The sequence below is a fragment of the Haliotis rubra genome, unplaced genomic scaffold, assembly GCF_003918875.1.
Source record: "Haliotis rubra isolate DU_JTF1 unplaced genomic scaffold, ASM391887v1 Scf133, whole genome shotgun sequence".
In the NCBI taxonomy this organism is placed as follows: Eukaryota; Metazoa; Mollusca; class Gastropoda; order Lepetellida; family Haliotidae; genus Haliotis; species Haliotis rubra.
Genome location: NW_025765259.1, coordinates 708033 through 729936, shown reverse-complemented (window position 1 = coordinate 729936; position 21904 = coordinate 708033). Strand labels below are relative to the sequence as shown.

Sequence of the window (21904 nt, the reverse complement as noted above, 5' to 3'; positions counted from 1 at the left end):
AGATCATAATTGAAACTGTAAACAGTAGGTAGAATACTTATCTACTCAACCTTCACTTCAAAGAAAACGCCTTCACTTCCGGTCATCTGCTTTAATGACGCGCCCATCGACACGCAGGGTGTTCAGAGGAGGACGTTCTTTGATTCAAGAATAGGACGAGTCACTAAGCAGTTTCAATAAATCTTACAAATTGTATTGTTTTGTTTTTATTGTAAACAGTGGTTGGGAATGTAGGATACACATGTCATCGTAAGTAATGCAAGCAATTTCCAGAAAAGGTCACGATCGTAGATGGTTATTGTCTGTTTTAGTTTTCAATCCGTGACGCTGTAGATCAGCCAGCGGCGACGTTTGACAAATAAGAGTGACAGGTTGTCTTTTAGAAATGTGCGATTCAAATGCTGGTATTAAACCTCATCAGCATCAGTAAGCTGCCTGACAGCAAGTCTAGTATCTTTACACGTTAGATTCTCAAGGGTGAAAATACATTCCGTAAATACCATGTACACACAATGAATGAGGACAAATTCTCACTCTCACGAATTCAGATTGTTCAAACGTGTGATCTCTTCACTTTGTATTTGAGATACAGAGCCATGTATTTCCTATGCAACAGCCGATTCTACATCCAACTGTGTTTATTGAATTAATCCAAATTGAAAATAATTTAAATTATAGACAGATAATATACGCGATACATCGAGGAAAATAAGCGTAAGGACAGACGTATTTCCTGAAGTGTATCTGAAATCTACTCAGTTTGTAAATCGAGAGGTGTTTTCACGTCGGATTCTGTATTTAGTCCAACAAAGGTTGTGTGATTGTTGTGACCTAAAACTAACAACGGTGATTAGTGTTGTCATGTTATTACAACTACTTAATATCAAAGTTTATATTGTAAATAACATGATTGATTGTCAACATTATGAACTATAAACATCAAGGCCGGAGCAGCTGGAACATTGCTGGACCTACAGGGGCAGCTGAACATTACAAAGCTGCGGTCAGGGTCTTGTGGAAGGTCTATTTTGTCACTCCTAACCTACACTTCTAGTAATAGTATCAAACAAATATGGCTGCTAGGTATCCTGTGTGGTACCTGTAGTGAACAATCAACATCAATATCTATCAAACAACAAGTGATTCTGTTCGACATATCCCATGTTGCTGACGACGAAAGTGAACGGCTCAAACCGCTGTGGCAGGGTACGCACACATCACGTGTGTGACGTCAGTCAGGTACGTCACACTCTTTAATGACGTCAGCAAGGTACGTAAGATTACTTTATTACGTCTGTTTTCTAAATTCACAACAAATTGTTTGATAAAGCTGTTGACGTAATAATCTTTTGATCATTTGAATTAAGTAAATTGTACATTACTTGGTGGTCCGACGTAACTCTAGACGTTGACCTTTACCTGTTTGGGAGGAAAGTCCGACGTAACGCTAGCCGTTGACGTTTACGTGTTTGAAAGGAAAGTCTGACGTCCCGCGAGACGTTGACCTTTACCAGTGTACATGTACACCTTTTACAATCATGACCACGTGGAATCTGGACTCGAATCCACAAATCACAGGATTCTGGAACAATCAAGGGACAAAACTCGATTGTTGTTCGCTTAGATTCATTAGTTTGTAGCAACGATAGGACGTACGGCCTGACGAACCTTGGTCCTTACATTGTACTGAATCCTGAAGAAATGAAAATTCACGCTGTAACAAGAATATATATTTTATTCATGTCAGAAAATGTAACAATTCGTAAGGTAAAAAACACTAAACAATGCTTGATTGGACCGAGTTCAGTGAGACTTTGTGTGTATTGGTGGTGTGTTGAATATGTCGTACGTTAACGACCACAACTAACTGACGTGGGTTGATATTGCGCTTTGTATTGACGAAAAACATATTTCTACTAATGTCAATTTAAACATTTAATAGATTATGAAATAGACGAATTACCTCTTTTTCGACCATCAAAATCATGGCATAAAATACTTCAATTATTTATGCGTGATCCAATATTACGTTGAAACATACAAGACAGCGTGCGCGTGTGTGTGTTGTTGTTGTTTTTTAAGCTAAAAGCACTTGTTGTTATTAATGTCAGTACGCAGCTCTGGGTATTTAGTTCACATTAGACGTTAAAACAATTGCTTTCTAAAATTAAGATTCAAAGGCTGTCAGAAAAAAGCACTTGTGTTCATAGCTGGAATACTTGCCTTTGGCCCTTTCAGCTTATTGGCATATGTGTTAACAGAACAAGACCAAAATACAATCAGCAGATCCTGACATACTTAAGGGCCTCAACCCTGTTCGTTAACTTTCAACCTGTATCTGCCATTCACTTAAGATGCTCAGTCTGTTGTGTAATCACTAAATATATTGCTTTAAACATAGTTTCTATGAAGACCTTAACACTTATTATTTCACGCTTTTCGCAGAACAGAGAAATCTCAGTAGTTCCTCCAATTGCTGCTGAAACTTTGACTTGATGCTGCTATCACAGACGCACAATATTTGTTCACAGTTATGAGTTCTGCATTTTGTTCAGCGTGTGACGAGGAAACATCTCATCACACGAAACCGTGCCTCACGCCTGGATAGTAGATACCCTCACCTCCGTCATGACACCATTCTGCTTTTCCTCGATCATATTGTTAACCTCGAAAGTCGCAGAATAATGAATTTGAAGCAATGACACCTTGAAATGTTTGAACTCAGCAAAGAAGGTGCAGAAATATATTGCAGTGACAATGGCCAAGACCCATTCCATGGCGGTGGAGGCGATGTGGTGGGAGTAGCCCTGAAGGAAAATACACATGTGGTAATACTGAGTGTCTTAAAAATATCAGACTATGATAGATTAATTGACTTGAACAATCGCCTGCATCTCTACTGAATACACACCCTACATGTGTTGTCAGCAAACATTCCAATATATACACATAGGGAAAAGTATCGCAACACCTGTAATTTCCACCCCCTATATAGCCATATATATTCATATTATCAATCATGCTTGTTTGTATGACTATTTTGACCTTGGGGGAACCTTACATTGATTTTAGATATGTACATGCTAAGATCAAAGGCGAACATCACGTGTAGGCGTCATTTTATAAATATCAAGTAAAGTGTTTTACAGCTAGATAATCTGGAAAATCAATTGACTTCGTCGTTGAAAAGGAAATATGGGGCTATGCGGCGTCTTCAGCTGACAACAGCTCAAAGACAGCAAGTTATTGGTATGCAGAATACTGGCATGTCACTGGGGGCTATTGGAAGACATACTGGTTGCCATCCATCGACTATCAGACGATTGGCCCGTAAACATCAGCAAACTAATGACCGTGAGACCATCGATTGGCCCGTAAACATCAGCAAACCGATGACCGTGAGACCGTTCAGGCAGACTATGGGTGACTCCTAGGGAGGATACAGACTTTCTCAAAATCACCAGACTTGATTCGTTCATGTAAAGCGGCGTGTTAAAAACAGAGAGGTTTCCACATCGTAATTTGGCCAAAAGAACAATGCAAAGTCGCCTAAATCGGCTGGTTCTTGAGCCAGACGACCTATCAGACATCCGTTGTTATCCCCAGAGAACAAGTCAAGTGTCAAGCTTGACGTCATTGGAATTTGACGTCGTGGGAAGGGTCCTCTGGTCGGAAGAAATTCTATTTCTTGTTCATGACTAATGGTCGAGCTCGTGTTTGTGGATCATTCATCACTGCTTCTCACATGACCATAAACTTGACCTTGTGACGATCAGACAAAATCTGAATGGACGACGGTACATCACTGGCATCCTTGACATGGTTGTTTCACCACATCTCGAGGAGTCTTTGTTTTGCCATGTTTCCTTCCCCAAATGGGCTAGTTTTTCGTTCTTTTTGCATTTAGATTTGCAATTAAATTATCAGTTGAAGGATAATATTAAACTGAGGTTTGGATACATCTCTTTGCTATGGTTAATTTCAACATATTGATAATATATGAGTAGTACTAGAGTGGGTTTTTTGCATCAGATGCGGCTTAGAGGCGTATTTTTATGAAATAAGTTCCCAAGCCCCCTTTATAAGAATCTCATTTTCGCTAAGGCTACCCATTTTTTCAGCAACCACCAACCCCATTTTCGACCCGATACCAAGACAGGTATGCAAAAGAAACTGGCACCTAGGTTGCTCGAGCTTCCAATTAGACATATGGAGTTGCTACAGTATACAGGATACACTCCGACAACAACAACTATGGCAAAACAAATCGCAGCAACTTTCCAAGAAATGGACATTTGATGCAGCAAATCGATCGCACCCTACCTCCTACTGGAAAACACGCACGACAACAACCTCGTGTCCATATCTCGACGGTAGACTATCTCGACGGTAGACTATCTCGCCGGAAATCTCGGGGAAGCCAACCTGCAACCACTCTCTGATCTTCCAGCCTTTGTCGACGACCTCTACGTGTTTGGCTATCTATCTCACAAAGACATCGTGCAGCCAAGGGAAGCGTCCAGTGTACGACGGGAGAGCACGGCCACGCGAAAAAAATCGTCAGACTACTCCACTGGATACTACGCACAACCTACAAAGAGCATACCGAAGCCACCAAAATGTATGCGACACTTCTCCACACGGTGTAAAAGACGAGTGCAGGAGCTATTGCCAGCACGATCCAAAAGATCGAAAGCGAAACCCGGCAGAAATCGCTAGGAGCATGGAAGCCCAAAACGACGACGAAACCCCTTTTGCAGTGTTCGTGGCCAACGTGGACGTCTCCGAAATCGCAATCGACCAACTCCAAGAGAAATTGTCCAATCTAGAAACAAAACTACAAGGCAACAGACTAGGGATCTACAGCATCGACTACACCCGAGACTATTCCGGCGTCCTAGACCGCAAACAGCTCGTGCAATTCCTCTGTAGCCAACATGGATTTGTCGAACAAGGCGATCTTGTGGAAACTATCGAAAGCGGAAAACCCACCATCCTGGACAACACCTACTCGGTTGGCAACCATGTTTGCACGTGGGAAGAGACAACAAAGTCTGGCAAAACGATGCGCACCAAGCTTGTACAACAAAGTCGTTTGCAACTTCGAAGCTGGAGAAATCTGAGAACCGATTTGCGGCCATCTTGCCGACTATGTGGATTGTCCAAACGAGCATCTCCGGAAAACCTTTCTCCACCCAGACCTACAACAACGAGGTTGCACTCGCATAGAAGTGTCCCTGTACGACTGCAAAGACACCGACATGTCCACCAACAGAGCAGAAACGTTTTGCAAGATGTGTTGGAGCGGATTTCGGCAGCAGGCGATGGTCTATTCGTAGTACAACCACCAGCAACGCAGTGGCTTCCTCTCGCAGAAGAGATAGACCGCTGTTTGGTCCTAGCCGACCATCCACAGCAAACGATCTTTGTCCCGTGGTACGCACATTCGAAAACGGGCCGCGTGTCCGGAGTACACATTCGTCCGACCAACACAAAATCCTGGGAAAAATCCATCCGACATGGATCCAGACACATTTCTCCCGACAACTCCACACATCGAATGGCAATGGAGGCAGAAAAATGCCAAAAGCTGGGCAGAGAAGGATCCGACCAACCTTTCCAAGAAATGCCGAACATAGCGGCCAATCGCAAAATTTCTACTATGGATGTAGAGCTGTTGGCTTCTTGCTGGCAGCTAGCACCGTCTTGGTGTCCTCGCCTTTGGCATAGCATCGGAGTGGGCCTAGTTCCACTGTATCTCCTTCTACCAATAAGATGTCCACGCAGAATATTGGAACCTTTCGAAAACCGAAGTCTCCTATGGTCCAGTCGATGGTTTTTTCCCAGGATTTTGTGTTGGTTGGACGAATGTGTACTCCCGACACGTACCAATGTGCGTACCACGCGACGAAGATCGTTTGCTGTGGACGGTCGTCTAGGACCAAACAGCGGTCTATCTCTTCTGCGAGAGGAAGCCACTGCGTTGCTGGTGGTTGCACTACGAATAGACCATCGCCTGCTGCCGAAATCCGCTCCAACACATCTTGCAAAACGTTTTCTGCTATGTTGGTGGACATGTCGGTGTCTTTGCAGGCGTACAGGGACACTTCTATGCGAGTGCAACCTCGTTGTTGTAGGTCTGGGTGGAGAAAGGTTTTCCGAAGATGCTCGTTTGGACAATCCACATAGTCGGCAAGATGGCCGCCAATCGGTTCTCGGATTTCTCCAGCTTCGAAGTTGCAAACGACTTTGTTGTACAACTTGGTGCGCATCGTTTTGCCAGACTTTGTTGTCTCTACCCATGTGCAAACATGGTTGCCGACCGAGTAGGTGTTGTCCAGGGTGGTGGGTTTCCGCTTTCGATAGTTTCCACAAAATCGCCTTGTTCGACAAATCCATGTTGGCTACAGAGGAATTGCACGAGCTGTTTGCGGTCTAGGACGCCGGAATAGTCCTGGGTGTAGTCGATGCTGTAGATCCCTAGTCTGTTGCCTTGTAGTTTTGTTTCTAGATTGGACAAATTTCTTAGAGTTGGTCGATTGCGATTTCGGAGACGTCCACGTTGGCCACGAACACTGCAAAAGGGGTTTTGTCGTCGTTTTGGGCTTTCCATGCTCCTAGCGATGTCTGCCGGGTTTCGCTTTTGGTCTTTTGGATCGTGCTGGCAATAGCTCCTGCACTCGTCTTTTGCACCGTGTGGAGAAGGGTCGCATACATTTTGGTGGCTTCGGTATGCTCTTTGTAGGTAGTGCGTAGTATCCAGTTGTGTAGTCCGATGATTCTTTTCGCGTGGCCATTCTCTCCCGTCGTACACTGGACGCTTACCTTGTGCTGCACGATGTCTTTGTGAGATAGATAGCCAAACACGTAAAGGTCGTCGACAAAGGCTGGAAGACCTAAGAGTGGTTTGCAGGTGCGTTTCCCCGAGATTTCCAGCGAGATAGTCTACCGTCGAGATATCGGACACAAGGTTGTTGCCGTGCGTGTTTTCCAGTAGGAGGTAGGGTGCGATCGATTTGCTGCATCAAATGCCCATTTCTTGGAAAGTTGCTGCGATTTGTTTTGCCATAGTTGTTGTTGTCAGAGTGTATCCTGTATACTGTAGCAACTCCATATGTCTAATTGGAAGCTCGAGCAACCTAGGTGCCAGTTTCTTTTGCATACCTGTCTTGGTATCGGGTCGAAAATGGGGTTGGTGATTGCTGAAAAAATGGGTAGCCCTAGCGAAAATGAGATTCTTATAACAGCACCGGGACTCCCGATCAGTCAATATTCGGAACTTTGGGTCTAGGCTGGAGGCACATCGAAGGATGCCTTTCGATAGACCATCGCCGTTTTTAAGGGGTAGGGGAACTTATTTCATAAAAATAAGCCTCTAAGCCGCATCTGATGCAAAACCCCACTCTAGTACTACTATATGTGTTTTGTATCGAGATGGGGAGTCCTACAAATATGGACAGTGTAGTGCTACAAAGTCATGTGGGCGGTATGCGTCAACAGTTTGAGACCATTGATATAGATATACAGAAAAAACAATGCCTTTACCCTCCAGATTTGTAATATTTGGACCCAAAACGTACTCGGATGCATTTGATATTTTTTGTCAGTTATGAATGCCTTGATCGAACTGAGAGAGCGGTTTGGCCATTTATGCTAACGTTTCAGGCCACCCTTGCTAAAGACCCTGTATGGTAAGTTTAAGGTTATCTGTTTGTTATTTCGTGACGACTTCAGCTAAAATCCATCGGAAACCATGGCAACCTAGTGACTGATATCATGAGCAGCCTGACCAGATCACCGAGAGTGACCAACCGATCCACATATTTTGCTGGGGACGTACTCCCATCTGGAATCCCCAGGGTTGTGTATTGCTGTAATTGTCCTAACAGTACAGCCTCACAGATGGACCTATATCCCCAGGACAAATACAATGTATGTTTCTTACCGGCATTGATGGGTCCCACTTGGGTGTGATGTCAGCATGTAGTCCAGCTGCGGCTTTAGTTGATGTTAGTGTTGTTGCTGCTGTTGTTGCTGCTGATGATGCTGCTGATGTTGCGGCTGTTGTTGTTGTTGCTCCTGTGTCATCAGCTGAGCCTGCTTTCAACGACTCTATCACCACTGAAAGCCATTGCAGATGACGTAAACTTACTCATCAAACGTCAATACACATGTGAACTGGAACTGTTCAACATGACCTTTGATATACACTTGGGTGGTCAGTCACAGATTCCAACAATGTCTCTGATCACAGTGTGTAGTGACATGGTCGGTACGCGTATGCGTATTGTACGTACGTCTGCACATCCGACAGTTGCTGACAGCCAGGTGCAACACCTCGGTGATAACAACCATCATTAATGATGAAGTATATGAAAGAGTACAGAAATAGCCCCGAGTTGATAGTGTTAAATAACATACACTGTTCCTTTACTTGCTACAATGAATCAATCTATACAATTCTAATTAATATTTTTGCAGATATCTTCTATACATTTCGTGATGTCAGTTACAATCTTGCTCATTACAGAAAGTTAACTGTATCTGATAAAAAGCCTTACAATAATAAAGTTGTAAAGTAGAAATCATTATCGCCAACAACAAATGACTGAAGTGTTAATACAATGTAGAGGTATAGACCTGTCCACCTGAATCGGAATTATATCTCTTGATCTGTGTGGTGATGTACTGATTCCATTACTGAACAGTGAGTGGGTAGAGAGTGAGTGGGTAGAGAGTGAGTGGGTAGAGAGTGCACTAATAAATGACGTATTATTTGCATTTTAAACCACATCATCCTGTAGCCAAGCAAAATTCATTTCAGAGAAGAGGTTTCGAAGAATAAGAACCCTCAGCTGAAAGTTATCACTGAGACTGTCACTTTCAAGGAATGGTTCCAGACCCGCACTCACCTAGTAACAGTGACATGAGATGGATGATGGTGAGGATAAGCCGGAAGTGACGCAACCAGTCCCTGTGTCCGGGCAAATCGCGCATCCTAAACGTCATGATGGTTTGGATCCAGCAGTATACATTGCCTCCAGCGAAAGCCAGGAAGGCTCCCAACAGGTGAACTGGGAGAACATTCGTTTCCTGAAATGTGACTGGGGTTATTCAAAGAACAGCTGACGGCCGTCGACCACAATACACATGCACATTATTCGAATCAACCGTATCCTGGAACTAAATGGGAACAGTTGAGACATGAAAATACATAATAAGAAATTAATTGATCTGTTTCGAATGCATAGTAAGGAAAAAATATTAAACCAGTTCTCTGGAGGTGTATTTGTAGCTTCGTCCTTTATGTTTGTGATGTCTAGGCTTATAATACAACTATATACCATGAAAATCGACATTAAGGTCTTGATATGCCATTTATTTACTAAACGTTTAATATTCTGTGATTAAACTGGTTAAATGCGCCGATGTGTTCGGTCAGTTACCTGAAAATTGGCAACAAGGTAAACTCCGAGGGCAGAGATCATCCCAACAATAAGGGCTACAACGTTGGTACAGTGTAGAATCTTTCTGCCGCTTTCCAGGAACCATAACTTGACGTGGCAGTAGCGAATATACACGCATATCACACCTGAAACATGTGGCAGTGCCGGATATATAGAGAATCTCACCCAAGTGTCTTCTGATGTCAATGATATCAATATGAGTTGATAAAATTACAAATATCCGAGGCTTGCCGAGGATATTTTAACTTTTATCAACGAGTGTTGATATATTTGATTTCAGAAGACAAGAGGGTGAGATTCTATTTATCATCCAAAATCACTCTTCATTAGTTTTCAATGAAAAATGTACATCTCTGAACACGGTTCTGCTATTAAATTTGCAGTGCAGCGATGTCATAGCATTGTGATGTCATCAAGTTCATGACGCCATAGCATTGTCAGGGCAATTTTACAAAATCTACTGTCAAAAGGATATCTCCTAGGAGATATCATATGATCTCACACAAGCGATATCTCCTGTGGAACACAGTTTCGGATGATAAACACGTATATCACACCTGAAATATGTGTCAATAGTGGATATATAGGCACATCACGCAGGTTTCAATGTGAATGCAACTACCGAAAAATAGCTCTCCATTGAAATAATAGTGGGAGCAAAGCTTCTCCTGAGTAAGGATGACTCATTGTAATGTGTTGTAGAGTGACATGATCCGGTGATCTTAGCATTGCTCCAACCTCGTACCAAATATACATAATTTCGATCTTGATACCGCCTACAGGGGGGAACAAATGGCTTTCGATCGATATAAATATAATTACTGATATGAACTGAATAATACAATGAAATCATACAATACTCTCCTTCATCTAACTTTGTTAAGGGCTGTGTCCCTAACCATTTGTAATACATTCTAATGTATTGCATTCGCTCAGACGTAAAACGTAAATAAGTTACATAAAGCAAAATATCTGGACAGTCCCCAAACCCGTCCCATCCTGCGATCATTGCTTATGTTCATCACTATATCTGTAGTAGTGTCAACTGTTGAACCAGGCTTTGAAAACCTTCGTACTTAGAAATGCATACAGCCCTTGTAGGAAGCCAAACACGCAACTCTCCGGCGGGTGGGTCCCGGTGTCGCTGAAACAAAACGTACCACCAGTTACCTCCCTTGAGGAGTCAGTGCAAGCAAAAACAAGCAGAATGAAGGAATGTCGTCGTATTGATGGGGTTAAACTTAACCAAATTACAAAGAGTACTAAATTACTAAATGATTAGTTTACGCAGCTTGCAATGTTTCTCAATGTCACTGTGAAGGAAATGAGTGTTTTCATGCGCATGATTTGATCACATCATGAAAATCATGATCACAAATAAGAAACGACTACCACTTAGAACAGTTGTTATGTATTATAATTACATTTTACCCACAAACATAGCCAGAGAACAGTGAACACATGGAGAGAGTTCGATGAGGGGTGTTGGCACGAGGCGTAGGTTTATGGGTGCGTTATGAAACGGGGGAAAGAACAGTCACTCAGACATATTATCTTGATATCAAGTTTCGTTATTGAACTCAGAAGTAAGGACGGCCGTGCAATATTGCCACCCGTTCCTTTTATCGTCCGTCAGAGAGCTTACCTGATGTATGGAAACCTGGCATTGACGTGGCCAAGACTGACTGCAATACCATATCTGAAACCAAGTAAGAGGATAACTGAACTGATATCTCTCCATACATATCTGGAATAGGGTATTGCTCAAACAACGCAGAGATTTTACATGCTTTGTGTCATGTTAAACACAGATGATGTATTCACGACACGTAATTCTTTTCCTACATGTTTCAGTGATATATCCGGTTTAATGCTTGTCGGGATTCAAAGTCACAAGAACGTGCAGTTCCTTTCAGTGACATGGAGTCAGGTACATACGTAATGAAACAGAAGACCGGAAGCGAGATGAGAAGCACGATGGGAAGAATCTCTCCCTTGCACGTCATGGTGACGTTTTGGTGGTGGACGACGGCAGAACGACCTTGTTCTGCTTCTGTAATATAAAACAACATTCTCAGCGAGAGATTGACCTCCGGCAAATAAAGATAGGATTCAGCTAAACTTTATGATGACTTGCTCAATTATTTAGAGTTCACGAAGTTCCGTAACTTTTGCATTGTTGATGCTGCAGGACGCCAATAAGTGACAAACAAATTTGATTCTATAAAATGGACGTGAGATCTGTCGTCACCGAATCATGTACATAGATACCTCGAGGCCTATACACCATGTTGGTTACTAGCGTTATATACTGCATGTATACTAGCGTTATACCGCATGTATACCTAGCGTGTTGGTCATGCATGTATACCATGTTGGTTAGTACGAAAACAGGAAACATCAGGGTGGGGGGTATATGATGACAATGGGGTATAAGATGACAATGGGGTATATGATGACAGACAATGAGCTATTCTGTACACCACATCTCATCTCCATGGTTCTAGATGTGTTTGTGTGTGTGTGTGAGACAGAGAGAGAGAGATAGTGTGTATGTGTGCGCGCGTGCGTGCGTCTCTCGCTATGTGTGTGCGCGTGTGTATGTGTGCGCGCGTGCGTCCGTCTCTCTCGCTCTGTGTGTGTGAGAGAGATATAGTGTGTATGTGTGCGCGCGTGCGTGCGTCTCTCTCGCTCTGTGTGTGTGTGAGAGATATAGTGTGTATGTGTGTGCGCGTGCGTGCGTCTCTCTCTCGCTGTGTGTGTGTGTGTGTGCGTGTGTCTCTCTCTCGCTGTGTGTGTGTGTGTGTGTGTGTTTTTCAGTTTAAACATGTGTGATGAGTATTTTACAACTGCGACTTGTCCCCTGCTACAAGTTCTTCACCCAACCTCACCTCCCACCTAAAGCCGGCATGCCACGATCTGACATACAGTTCACACATTAACTCAGATCATTCACTCACTTCATTGTAATTAGATGAATACCAATTTTGCCCAGTTTATCATTATGCAAACTTCTCAGAACGATAATAATGGGGTATTTAATGACAGTTGATCCCAAATCCATCCATCCAATTTTCTGGCATTTTCAACACACAGCTACCCAAACATGAAAATGACTCGCTCGCACGCACGCACGCACGCACGCACGCACGCACACACGCACGCACGCACGCACGCACGCACGCACGCACGCACACACACACACACACACACACACGCACACGCACGCACGCACGCACGCACATACACACCGCTGACACTGAGCCAGTCGTTGTTATTTATGCTATGCTGTAGTTGAGGTGTATCACATTCCGTCAGGTAATGACACCGGTAATCAGACAACTCAGTAATGTTATCAGACCGCAGTAACTGGGTACACTCGAGAGCAAGGCTCACACATACTTAATACAATGAAATGTTTCGTAGCTTTTATTTGCATAAACGGGGAACGTGCATGGGAAAATGACGGTAGCATAAACATACCCAGCTGAAAAAAATGGATTCGCCACTTGTGTTCGTCATTTTCATGAAACAATGTTAATATATGCAACGTTTCAGGGCTTGATCTGGCCCCATCATCAGGTAAAACTGAACAGTAACTTTCAACAGTGTGTGTGTGTGTGTGTGTGTGTGCGTGCGTGCGTGTGTGCGTGCGTGCGCGCGCGTGCGAGTCATTTTCATGTTTGGGTAGCTGTGTTGTTGAAAGTAACTGAACAGTTTTACCTGATGATGGGGCCAGAACAAGCCCTGAAACGTTGTACTCAAGAATAAAAAGATGTAACCCAGAAAAATCTCTATGTTCATCAATGTTACTATAGTTGCTTTGGTTATGGTGTGGTCTCACTGTCATTGTTGTGACGAGTTTACTATTCCTGCTACTCCGGCGGTATGTATGGACCAGGCAAACCTGTGACTTACACCATGAACATCGATCTACGCAGCTGGAATACGATGGCATGGATGTCTGCGAGTCTGACCACCCAGTCCTCTCAGTGGCCTTTAGCAATAAACATGGGGTGCTGTTTATATCATGAGTAGCTAGTGAGTATGGTTTGTATGCAACTTTTAACGATATAACAGCAATATCATGGGTACGTACACTAGAAATAAACATAACGAATTCTACTCATTTGGGGAATCGACCCGGGTCTTCGGCGTGACTCTTTAACCACCCCACATACAATTTCAACATACAAATATTATTCATCTACAAAAGACAATTCATTTTCGTGTTATATTGCATTCGGATGAAATATTGTACATACCGGTGAAAATTCAATATCTTGAACAAGAGTGTTGACATTACATGTTATCTAACTGAGTAAAATATTTTTCCTGGGACTACCTTTCCTGACAACTGACCTATTTTCCGACCTATTGAACTTGATAAAAAAAAGACTTGCTACGTAATAACTGGTTATTATCTGACCTGTTTCACCTTGCTGTATTTGTGTATGCTACGTAATAACTGGTTATTATCTGACGTGTTTCACCTTACTGTGTGTATGCTATAATAACTGGTTATTATGCTACGTAATAACTGGTTATTATCTGACGTGTTTCATCTTACTGTATTTGTGTATGGTATAAGGTATTGGTCCAACAATCTAGTTTCGGCTGGTCTCTCTATTGGAACGCTCTCCGCCGTACGCATTCAAATGGATATTGCTACGATCACGACGAGATTAGTATAAAAAGTAAACTCACACAAAACAGCATGTTTGTATACTCTTACGATTTAGAATGTTCAATGATGGCTATAAACTACACTGTTTAAATAAGTTTTCGGCCACTTAAGAACGACGTCACTCGATGAAAGAAACAGAGTGGTTGATAATATTATTTATTATCCTCTATCTATTGGTTTAAGAGCAAATAATCGAATTCAGCCGTTCAAATTTAATTTAAATTTAAAACTGCCGTGTAGCTGCTGGCCTTTACAAAAGCTATGGCGAGACACCGGGTGAGACGAGCAGCTGTTTGAAAGGGATTACATTTGATGGATGCTTTTAAGGGGCCCAAATTCACCTCAAACTTCCAGTTACAGGTTTGTCTAGACAAACAGGTTGGTAGAAGGCGGGTCCAACTGTGAATTCAAGTGAATTAAAACAATGTTTAGTTATAAATAAATTCGTACTTATGATTAGAAAAAATACTTGGGACTGAGTATGGGCGTAAGTTAAATATCCTCTTCTTCATACCATCCCGCAAAACTGGTGATAACTTTATCTATTCGGTCCAGTGACGTGCTCACCAATCGACCCCACATTTGTATGTGTACATATCTCTTGAATTTGAGATGAATAAATAGTTCGACAGGGCAGATATCTGCGGTGCTATTCAATATAGGAATGCTCTTTAAGAGATGATCGCAACAGTTTTGTAATGGAAGATATTTAGGTGTATGTAATGCAGATCGGTGAGTCAGGGGTTTTAAATCCCAATATCATGTTTCTGAAACAGCTGTCTTGAAGCTCGCGCCGCAACATCGGAAAATATTATTTACACACGGCTTGTGAAGGATTTCTCTAAATGTCGACTTGGGGATGTGAATGAAGTGAAGCTAAATACAGTGATATAACATATGGTTGTGAAATATTTCACATTGACATTAGGGTTGAATGGTTGTGAAAGATTTCATATTGAGATTAGGGTTGAACGAAACTAATTACAGAAATATAACACATGGTTGTGAAAGATTTCACGTTGACATTAGATTGAATCATGTGAAACTAAGTACTGTAATATAACACGTGGTTGTGAAAGATTTCACGTTGACATTAGACTGAATCATGTGAAACTAAGTACTGTAATATAACACGTGGTTGTGAAAGATTTCACGTTGACATTAGATTGAATAATGTGAAACTAAGTACTGTAATATAACACGTGGTTGTGAAAGATTTCACGTTGACATTAGACTGAATGATGTGAAACTAATTACTGTAATATAATACATGCTCTGTGTTCCAAACATGACGCTGGAGTGAGTGTGTGAGTTACCATCAAATGTCACACAGTAGTGTATCTCATCCATACGGCGATCGCGAACATGATTTATACATTACATTTAACACAATAAAAAGGTGGAATTTAAAATAATATATAATAATTCATTATGGATTTATCTACTGCTCCATGTACAGTTTATGTTTCACGACATTGAAACCTAAAACACGATGGGAAATATATTTTTTCTAAATATTTAAAACCAAAGCAAATAGCATGATATTTAGCAAATAGCAAATATTTACCGTTAAGCAATAACCACTCACTCACTCTTTTAAGAATGCGTCGACTTGGATCGATTAAGTTATAGACGAAGACAAATATATTACCTGTGATTTCTGTAGAACGATATATATTCCATAAATCTGGCCGATATCGTACATCTGAGACTGTCGGTGTGCTGTTCATATATCTCATAACCCTTTAACATTCTGATTAATTTCATTATACTCGGAGCGAAATATGTACGTCTCTGTTAATGTTTTATTTTGAGTATGTTGCCAGAATTATAATTTAGAATTATAGAAGTAATAGAGTTGTACTTGTTGCAGGTGATGTTAATTCTAGTCTTTGTGTATTTATTCGTGTATCTTTGCCACTATTTTCGTTTACACAGATTCTCTTCTGTAGTGTTTCGTGTAGTGTGTAAACATCCACGTTTTGCGTATATGTAGAATAATAGTTACCACCAAGTGTTTATAGAAATGCTGATGATGACAGTCGGTTTACTTCTTCGGCAGCTGGGACCCGAGACTTCCAGGAGACCTCTGACCCCTACAAGAGTGCCTTTCCTTACTGTGTATGCGTGTATGGTACATATGCTACTGAATATCATGCAGGGATCTACGTTTTTGATTTTGTAATTTGTCTTTCCTTTAAGTTGTCTAAAGATACCTACATTTGAACTGAATCCTAACGAAGGAGGACAAACAGGTTGATAGACTGTGGTGAAGTATTGCTGTTATCAATATTGTTTGTATTATTATTTGATAATAAATATTGCCTTTCAACATCAAATCATCAAAAAATAAACTGTCTGTCTACATCCATGCTTGATGGTAGTTAAGACGAAACAAACAAAAAATGATCACTGGTTGGTGATGAATTTGGTAGTGGAATCATGGACGATATCCCAGGCATCATATCAATGTGTATCTCACATGATGTCCACTTAAAGTCGCAAGCCACATGGGGGTCGCAAATGTTTTCAAGCAATTGTTTTCAAGCGAACATTGCTTGTATTTTAATAATTATTATTACCAACAGAATATGACATATTCTGTTTGTAAATAATAATATATATATATATATATATATATATATATATATATGTATGTGTGTGTGTGTGTGTGTGTGTGTGTGTGTGTGTGTGTGTGTGTGTGTGTTTTAAAAAAACCTCATTTGGACTTTGTACTTGGTCTCGTCGCTATATGGCTGGAATAATGCCGATGTGACGTAAAACTTAACTATCATTTCAATTTACATTGACACCAAGTACATGGTGGGGTGGGTTGTTTGTCTACTCTCACCAAGCCCTGACTTATGTCTGTACTGATAACCCGATTGGGGTGAAACAATTACTCGCCAGCACAGAATGCGTCGATTTTACATACATCATGTCACCAGCTACAGACCCGGGTGTACCAGTCGCAGTTCGACGTGCTGAATGTCTTCTCTATGTCATGCCAGATATTTGTAATAGTGGGTTCGACTCCCAGATTCAACTTGATTTATGTTTTAGTTAAAGTTAGTATAATACCAGGTTTTCTTAAGTTTCGTTAAAATTGAAAACAAGAGCTGAGACCTGCACTGTGACTGAACAAAACTGAAATTCACTCACTCAGTTATTAGTACTGACAAGACACCATATTATCAACATATATATATATATGGAAGATAGAAGTACTAATAGAACTATTTAGTTATATCAGGGTAGTTAATATATTGTACAGAAGCTTTGAAATATTCGTCTTAAGGGTTTGAATCAATTGTTTTTGCGAAGGACAAATAGTATCTATTAATGTTTCATCAAACTGGGTTTGAACGCATCCCCTCCATCAACCACATTCTCAGCAACGTTTCCCTCATCTGAAGTGAAGTCAACGACATCTGTAACTACAATCAACGAGTAATCTGAAAACCGTCAGTAAACAGAGAAGGTCAGGGGCCGCGGGTAACAATATGGAAACTGCTACATCATAAATATGTACCACATTAATCGGATACTTTGTGATAGAGGACCTCTCTCCATGATATTTACCCGGAAGAAAGAAAACGGGTCAATGTCCAAAAAGCAGCTTCATCCGATACAACATATCACAGAACAACATGAAAATTGATTTACCTGAGCAGGGTTTGATTCACCTGTAGAGCGCAATGTCCGATTTCGTCCTGCGTATTCCTTGTGTTTACGCCTACACCCTGTGTTCTAGTTGCACGAACAATGTGACTGTGTCGTTTTAATCAGATCAAATATATCAGCATTCATTTCTCACCTGGCAACGTCATGTGACAGCACTGCTCACTTTATCTCAAGATAAACATTGCAACATGCCGGGCACGTACCTAGAGTTATCTCCCCTTATCAGCCATACTCGGGCTCTGACTGCCGTCAACCGATGTGATTCATACCCACACACAGTATTACACATTGGACTATGTTCATTCAGTATTGCTGCTGCTTTATCGCTGATTCAGCAACGACCGGAAACAAGGCTTTCCCACGCTTTTGTTAAAACAGACGTATCACGTACTAAGTAATTGCTTGTCGAGAGCATCAAGCCCTACGTACTTCACAATACGCTGATCCGTGTTAGTGAGTTCCACGTTTCATTAACTGAACATCTTCATCAACAATGACGGCATGGTTATGTCATAGAAAGATAATCTCGTTGGTCATAATCAGACATTTTCGTCATTCAGACCTGGTGGAAACAGACACGTTCAGGGTTTTGGGTCTGTTTTCAGCTGGATGATAGTTCATCCTCCCACCATCCATCCATCCCTACCCCCTTCCCTACCCACCTCCACCCCTACCCCGCTATCCCCTATCTTTTAATCCAGCGTTCAGCCACTTCACCGCAGACACGGTCACATTGGCGCAGTGAGGGGCAAATGAATTATACAATTTTAAAACACAAAAAAAACTCCAGCTAAATGTTATTTATCATTGTTTCCGGCAAGAAGATGTGAAAAGAAATCTGTAGATGGGTAGTTTTGGGTACAAAATGTTTGGTTCAATAAAGACAGGGGTAAGAATACTGGGAGGTTTTCTTATTACAAGTGAAATATTTTTACAGTTGTCAGGGCTGATTAAGTCCTTTGTGAAGCGTCCTCAAGTGTTCTTCCAACAGTATATCATTGATGATATGTCACGTGGTACATGTCAAACACGTTCATCACTTCAACAGGTCATCACAGTCGTGAGGCTGACACTACTAGAATACTAGCAGTCATTAGAATCTGGGATTCGAACCCTGATAAGTGGATCCTTCAGCATTCCACGCCCGGGGGGGGCACCAGAAAAGTGTTCATCACACTGTATCCACGCGCATAATGGGAGAGAGACCCCAACCACTACTGTATTCGCCAGGCTGCCTCGTCCACTGGGAGTGAGTGAGTATGGTTTTACGCCGCTTTTAGCAATATTCCAGCAATATTACGGCGGGGGACACCAGAAATGGGCTTCACACATTGTAGCCATATGGGGAATCGAACCCGGGCCTTCAGCGTGACGAGCAAACGCTTTAACCACTAGGCTACCCCGTTGCCCCTCGTCCACTGGGAGCATGTACAGGTATGGTGTGTACACTGAGGAGTAATTTGAATCTGTCCTGTTGCAACGTTATATTTTTCAAAGAAAAAATAATCCAAGTATGGCCCGCAGGATATGGTTGTAACAGTGAAGGTTCGATAACAGTTGTCACAATTAATGCTACATTCACTATGGAGGCCATAGGTCCACAGATAACATGCACGGTAGTGGCAATACACGTATCGTATCGTAGTGGCAATAATCGTAATGGTGAAAAACGTTTAACCCATTAATACTTTCTTATTTCATACAGATGGTGAACAGGTATATTTGATTATATAACGCACTGCTTATAAAACTGATTATTAAAGCGTATTGCTATGCTCTGGACATGTCATTAATCAAGCTGTCAATACTGTATTGTTCACACTGTGATCGGAGGCGCTGGGGTATTTTACGGGTGCTTTAAATGAAACTATGGTGTATATTTGTATAAGTGGCCTCCTTTCAGATTATCAATATGTAAATCAGTACGTGCACTCTACCTCCCACAGGTATATTTTGTTCAGCGGTGGCCGATAGGGTTAGGCGTCTGACTTTGTGTACTGGCGATCAGGTCCCTGACTCTGAGGATGTGGGTTCGAATCCCAGATGGGACTCAACCCAACAAAAATACTAGAATCTGTACTTTACTAAGAAACTATAATCCCAAATATAACATGTGTTATAAAATCAAAATGACGTACTGTTTCTATTATCTGGTGAAGAACAGGATACAACCAAAAACAATAACAGCTGGCAATATCAGTTCTGTACATTGGTGAAGTTCAGAAGCACTTGGAATCTGCGGAGAGTGACGAGTCTGACTGCAGCTGCTTCTTCCTGGCCCCGAACAAAACAACTTGTCAGTCATCACCACATGCACACGTGAAATAGTCACGTTGATGAAAGTTACAAGCGGACTCTACATACGTGTCAACCAATGAACACTGTCTACATAAAGCCAGTGAGGAATTGCTGTGTTCAACACCATTTGTTACACTTTCGCTAGTAACGGTGGAGCCACTAAGTCAAACATCGATGTCACACCGCAATTAAAGATTAACAGATTAAAAATACAACACATACAAATGCAACCGAAATATCTGCTAAAGGGAGATTCGATCGCAATGTTCCATCCACATAATGGGTATAACTGTGAAGCTACGCCAGGTGTTCGTGAAGAACTGGGATTATGGGCACCCATTTGGAGTGCCTGCAACGTCAAAGCAATTGTTCACTTCTTTAAGTGGCGTTTTAGAAGTTGAGAACTACAATAATAACAATGTTTAATGGATAACAACTTCTTGTATTTATGAACAAGAATCTGTATAGAAATGTCGCTCTCACGAAAGAACGGAAGTTGTTATCCTGAAAAATTGGTATTATTGACATCAATTGTTAACCTGGAAAACACACTGGAAGAATAAAGTGTAAATATTTAGTACCTTTTTATCACACGACAAACGTAGCAGTTTATGTAAAAAAAATTTAATCAGAATTCTGAAAACTCTTGTATTCTAGGTATATCAGCAATGTCATCATCAACTACATAGCCGTGAAGTCGCCACCGATCAATGTTTTAGTCCTCATTTGAATTAAGTCTAATAAGATGCACAAAAATACAAAACAAATTCACATTTTTGTCTTATTTCCAAAACACGTTGACCCCGTAAAGTATTTACATAAAACATTACAAACAACTCGATTTTCACAAGAAATCTTCAACTTAAAACAGAGTCGATTGTTCAGTTCAAGCGAAATCATGTTCATATGTTTATAAAACTAACAAATAGGGATGGCTTCAGCTGTTCGTGAGAAGAGTGTCATACGTTATCAGTACACCGTTCACTTGTCCAAGAATTAGTTCCATATTTGCGATTTGTTCTTAAGTGAGTGAATTAGAATTTACCGTTGCATCAGTATTTGTTCAGCCAGATAGCAACGGTTTGTTCCTAAAGCGGCATTTGTCATATATGGCATATGGCGTCTATCTCAATGAATACTACACTATAAACTACTCTTTAATGACATGATGTAATCTGTAATCCTGTGCTGACGAATCTTCCCGCAGTGTCGTGAACAAAGGTGCACTGTATGATACAAGCGGGGAAACACGTATTTTATTACTTGACACTGAACCTGCAATCACGCCATGAATTATGACAGATGAGGTGTGGATGTTTTTTGATGATGCGTAAGTTTATTGTGTTGTGGTGTGGTGTTGTAGTGTTATGACATACTGTCTGTGTTTTGAAGACGGACACATTCATGAATGTCCTCAAAGCCTATTTCTATTGAGTAGGTTTACCTTTATAATTATCATTTCGTTAAGCATACCTAAATAACACAAAACATTTTGGGAATATCAGACCTTGGTTATCCCCACACTGCTGACCAGATCTTTGGTAGGTCAACTTATGGCTATCAACGGGTCGGAGGGTTTAAGCATCATCTGGTTGAGGTCATAAACTCGAATGGTGTTCATTGCTGACGTCATCAACCACTGATTTGCCTACACCAGACTCGAAGATTTGCATCATGGAGATACACATGAAATGTTGCTGTCTGGGTTGTATGGCTGAACACGTGTCTTGTCATTTAGGGCTCGTCACCCCTAGACCGGTTTCCAGGT

At 41.4% G+C, this 21904-nt stretch overlaps 1 protein-coding gene across 1 annotated transcript; it reads right to left on the bottom strand.

The window, feature by feature from the left end:
* Positions 1-1717: 1717 nt before the first annotated feature.
* LOC124267663 (DNA damage-regulated autophagy modulator protein 1-like) lies at positions 1718-17969 on the bottom strand. Its single transcript, XM_046702634.1, has 8 exons — positions 17821-17969; positions 11406-11520; positions 11113-11166; positions 10544-10611; positions 9447-9592; positions 8913-9093; positions 7946-8121; positions 1718-2807 (listed from the first exon to the last, which is right to left on the bottom strand). The coding sequence occupies exons 2-8, from the start codon at positions 11471-11473 to the stop codon at positions 2595-2597; spliced, it is 906 nt and encodes a 301-aa protein (XP_046558590.1). The 5' UTR covers positions 11474-11520; positions 17821-17969; the 3' UTR covers positions 1718-2594.
* Positions 17970-21904: the final 3935 nt, after the last annotated feature.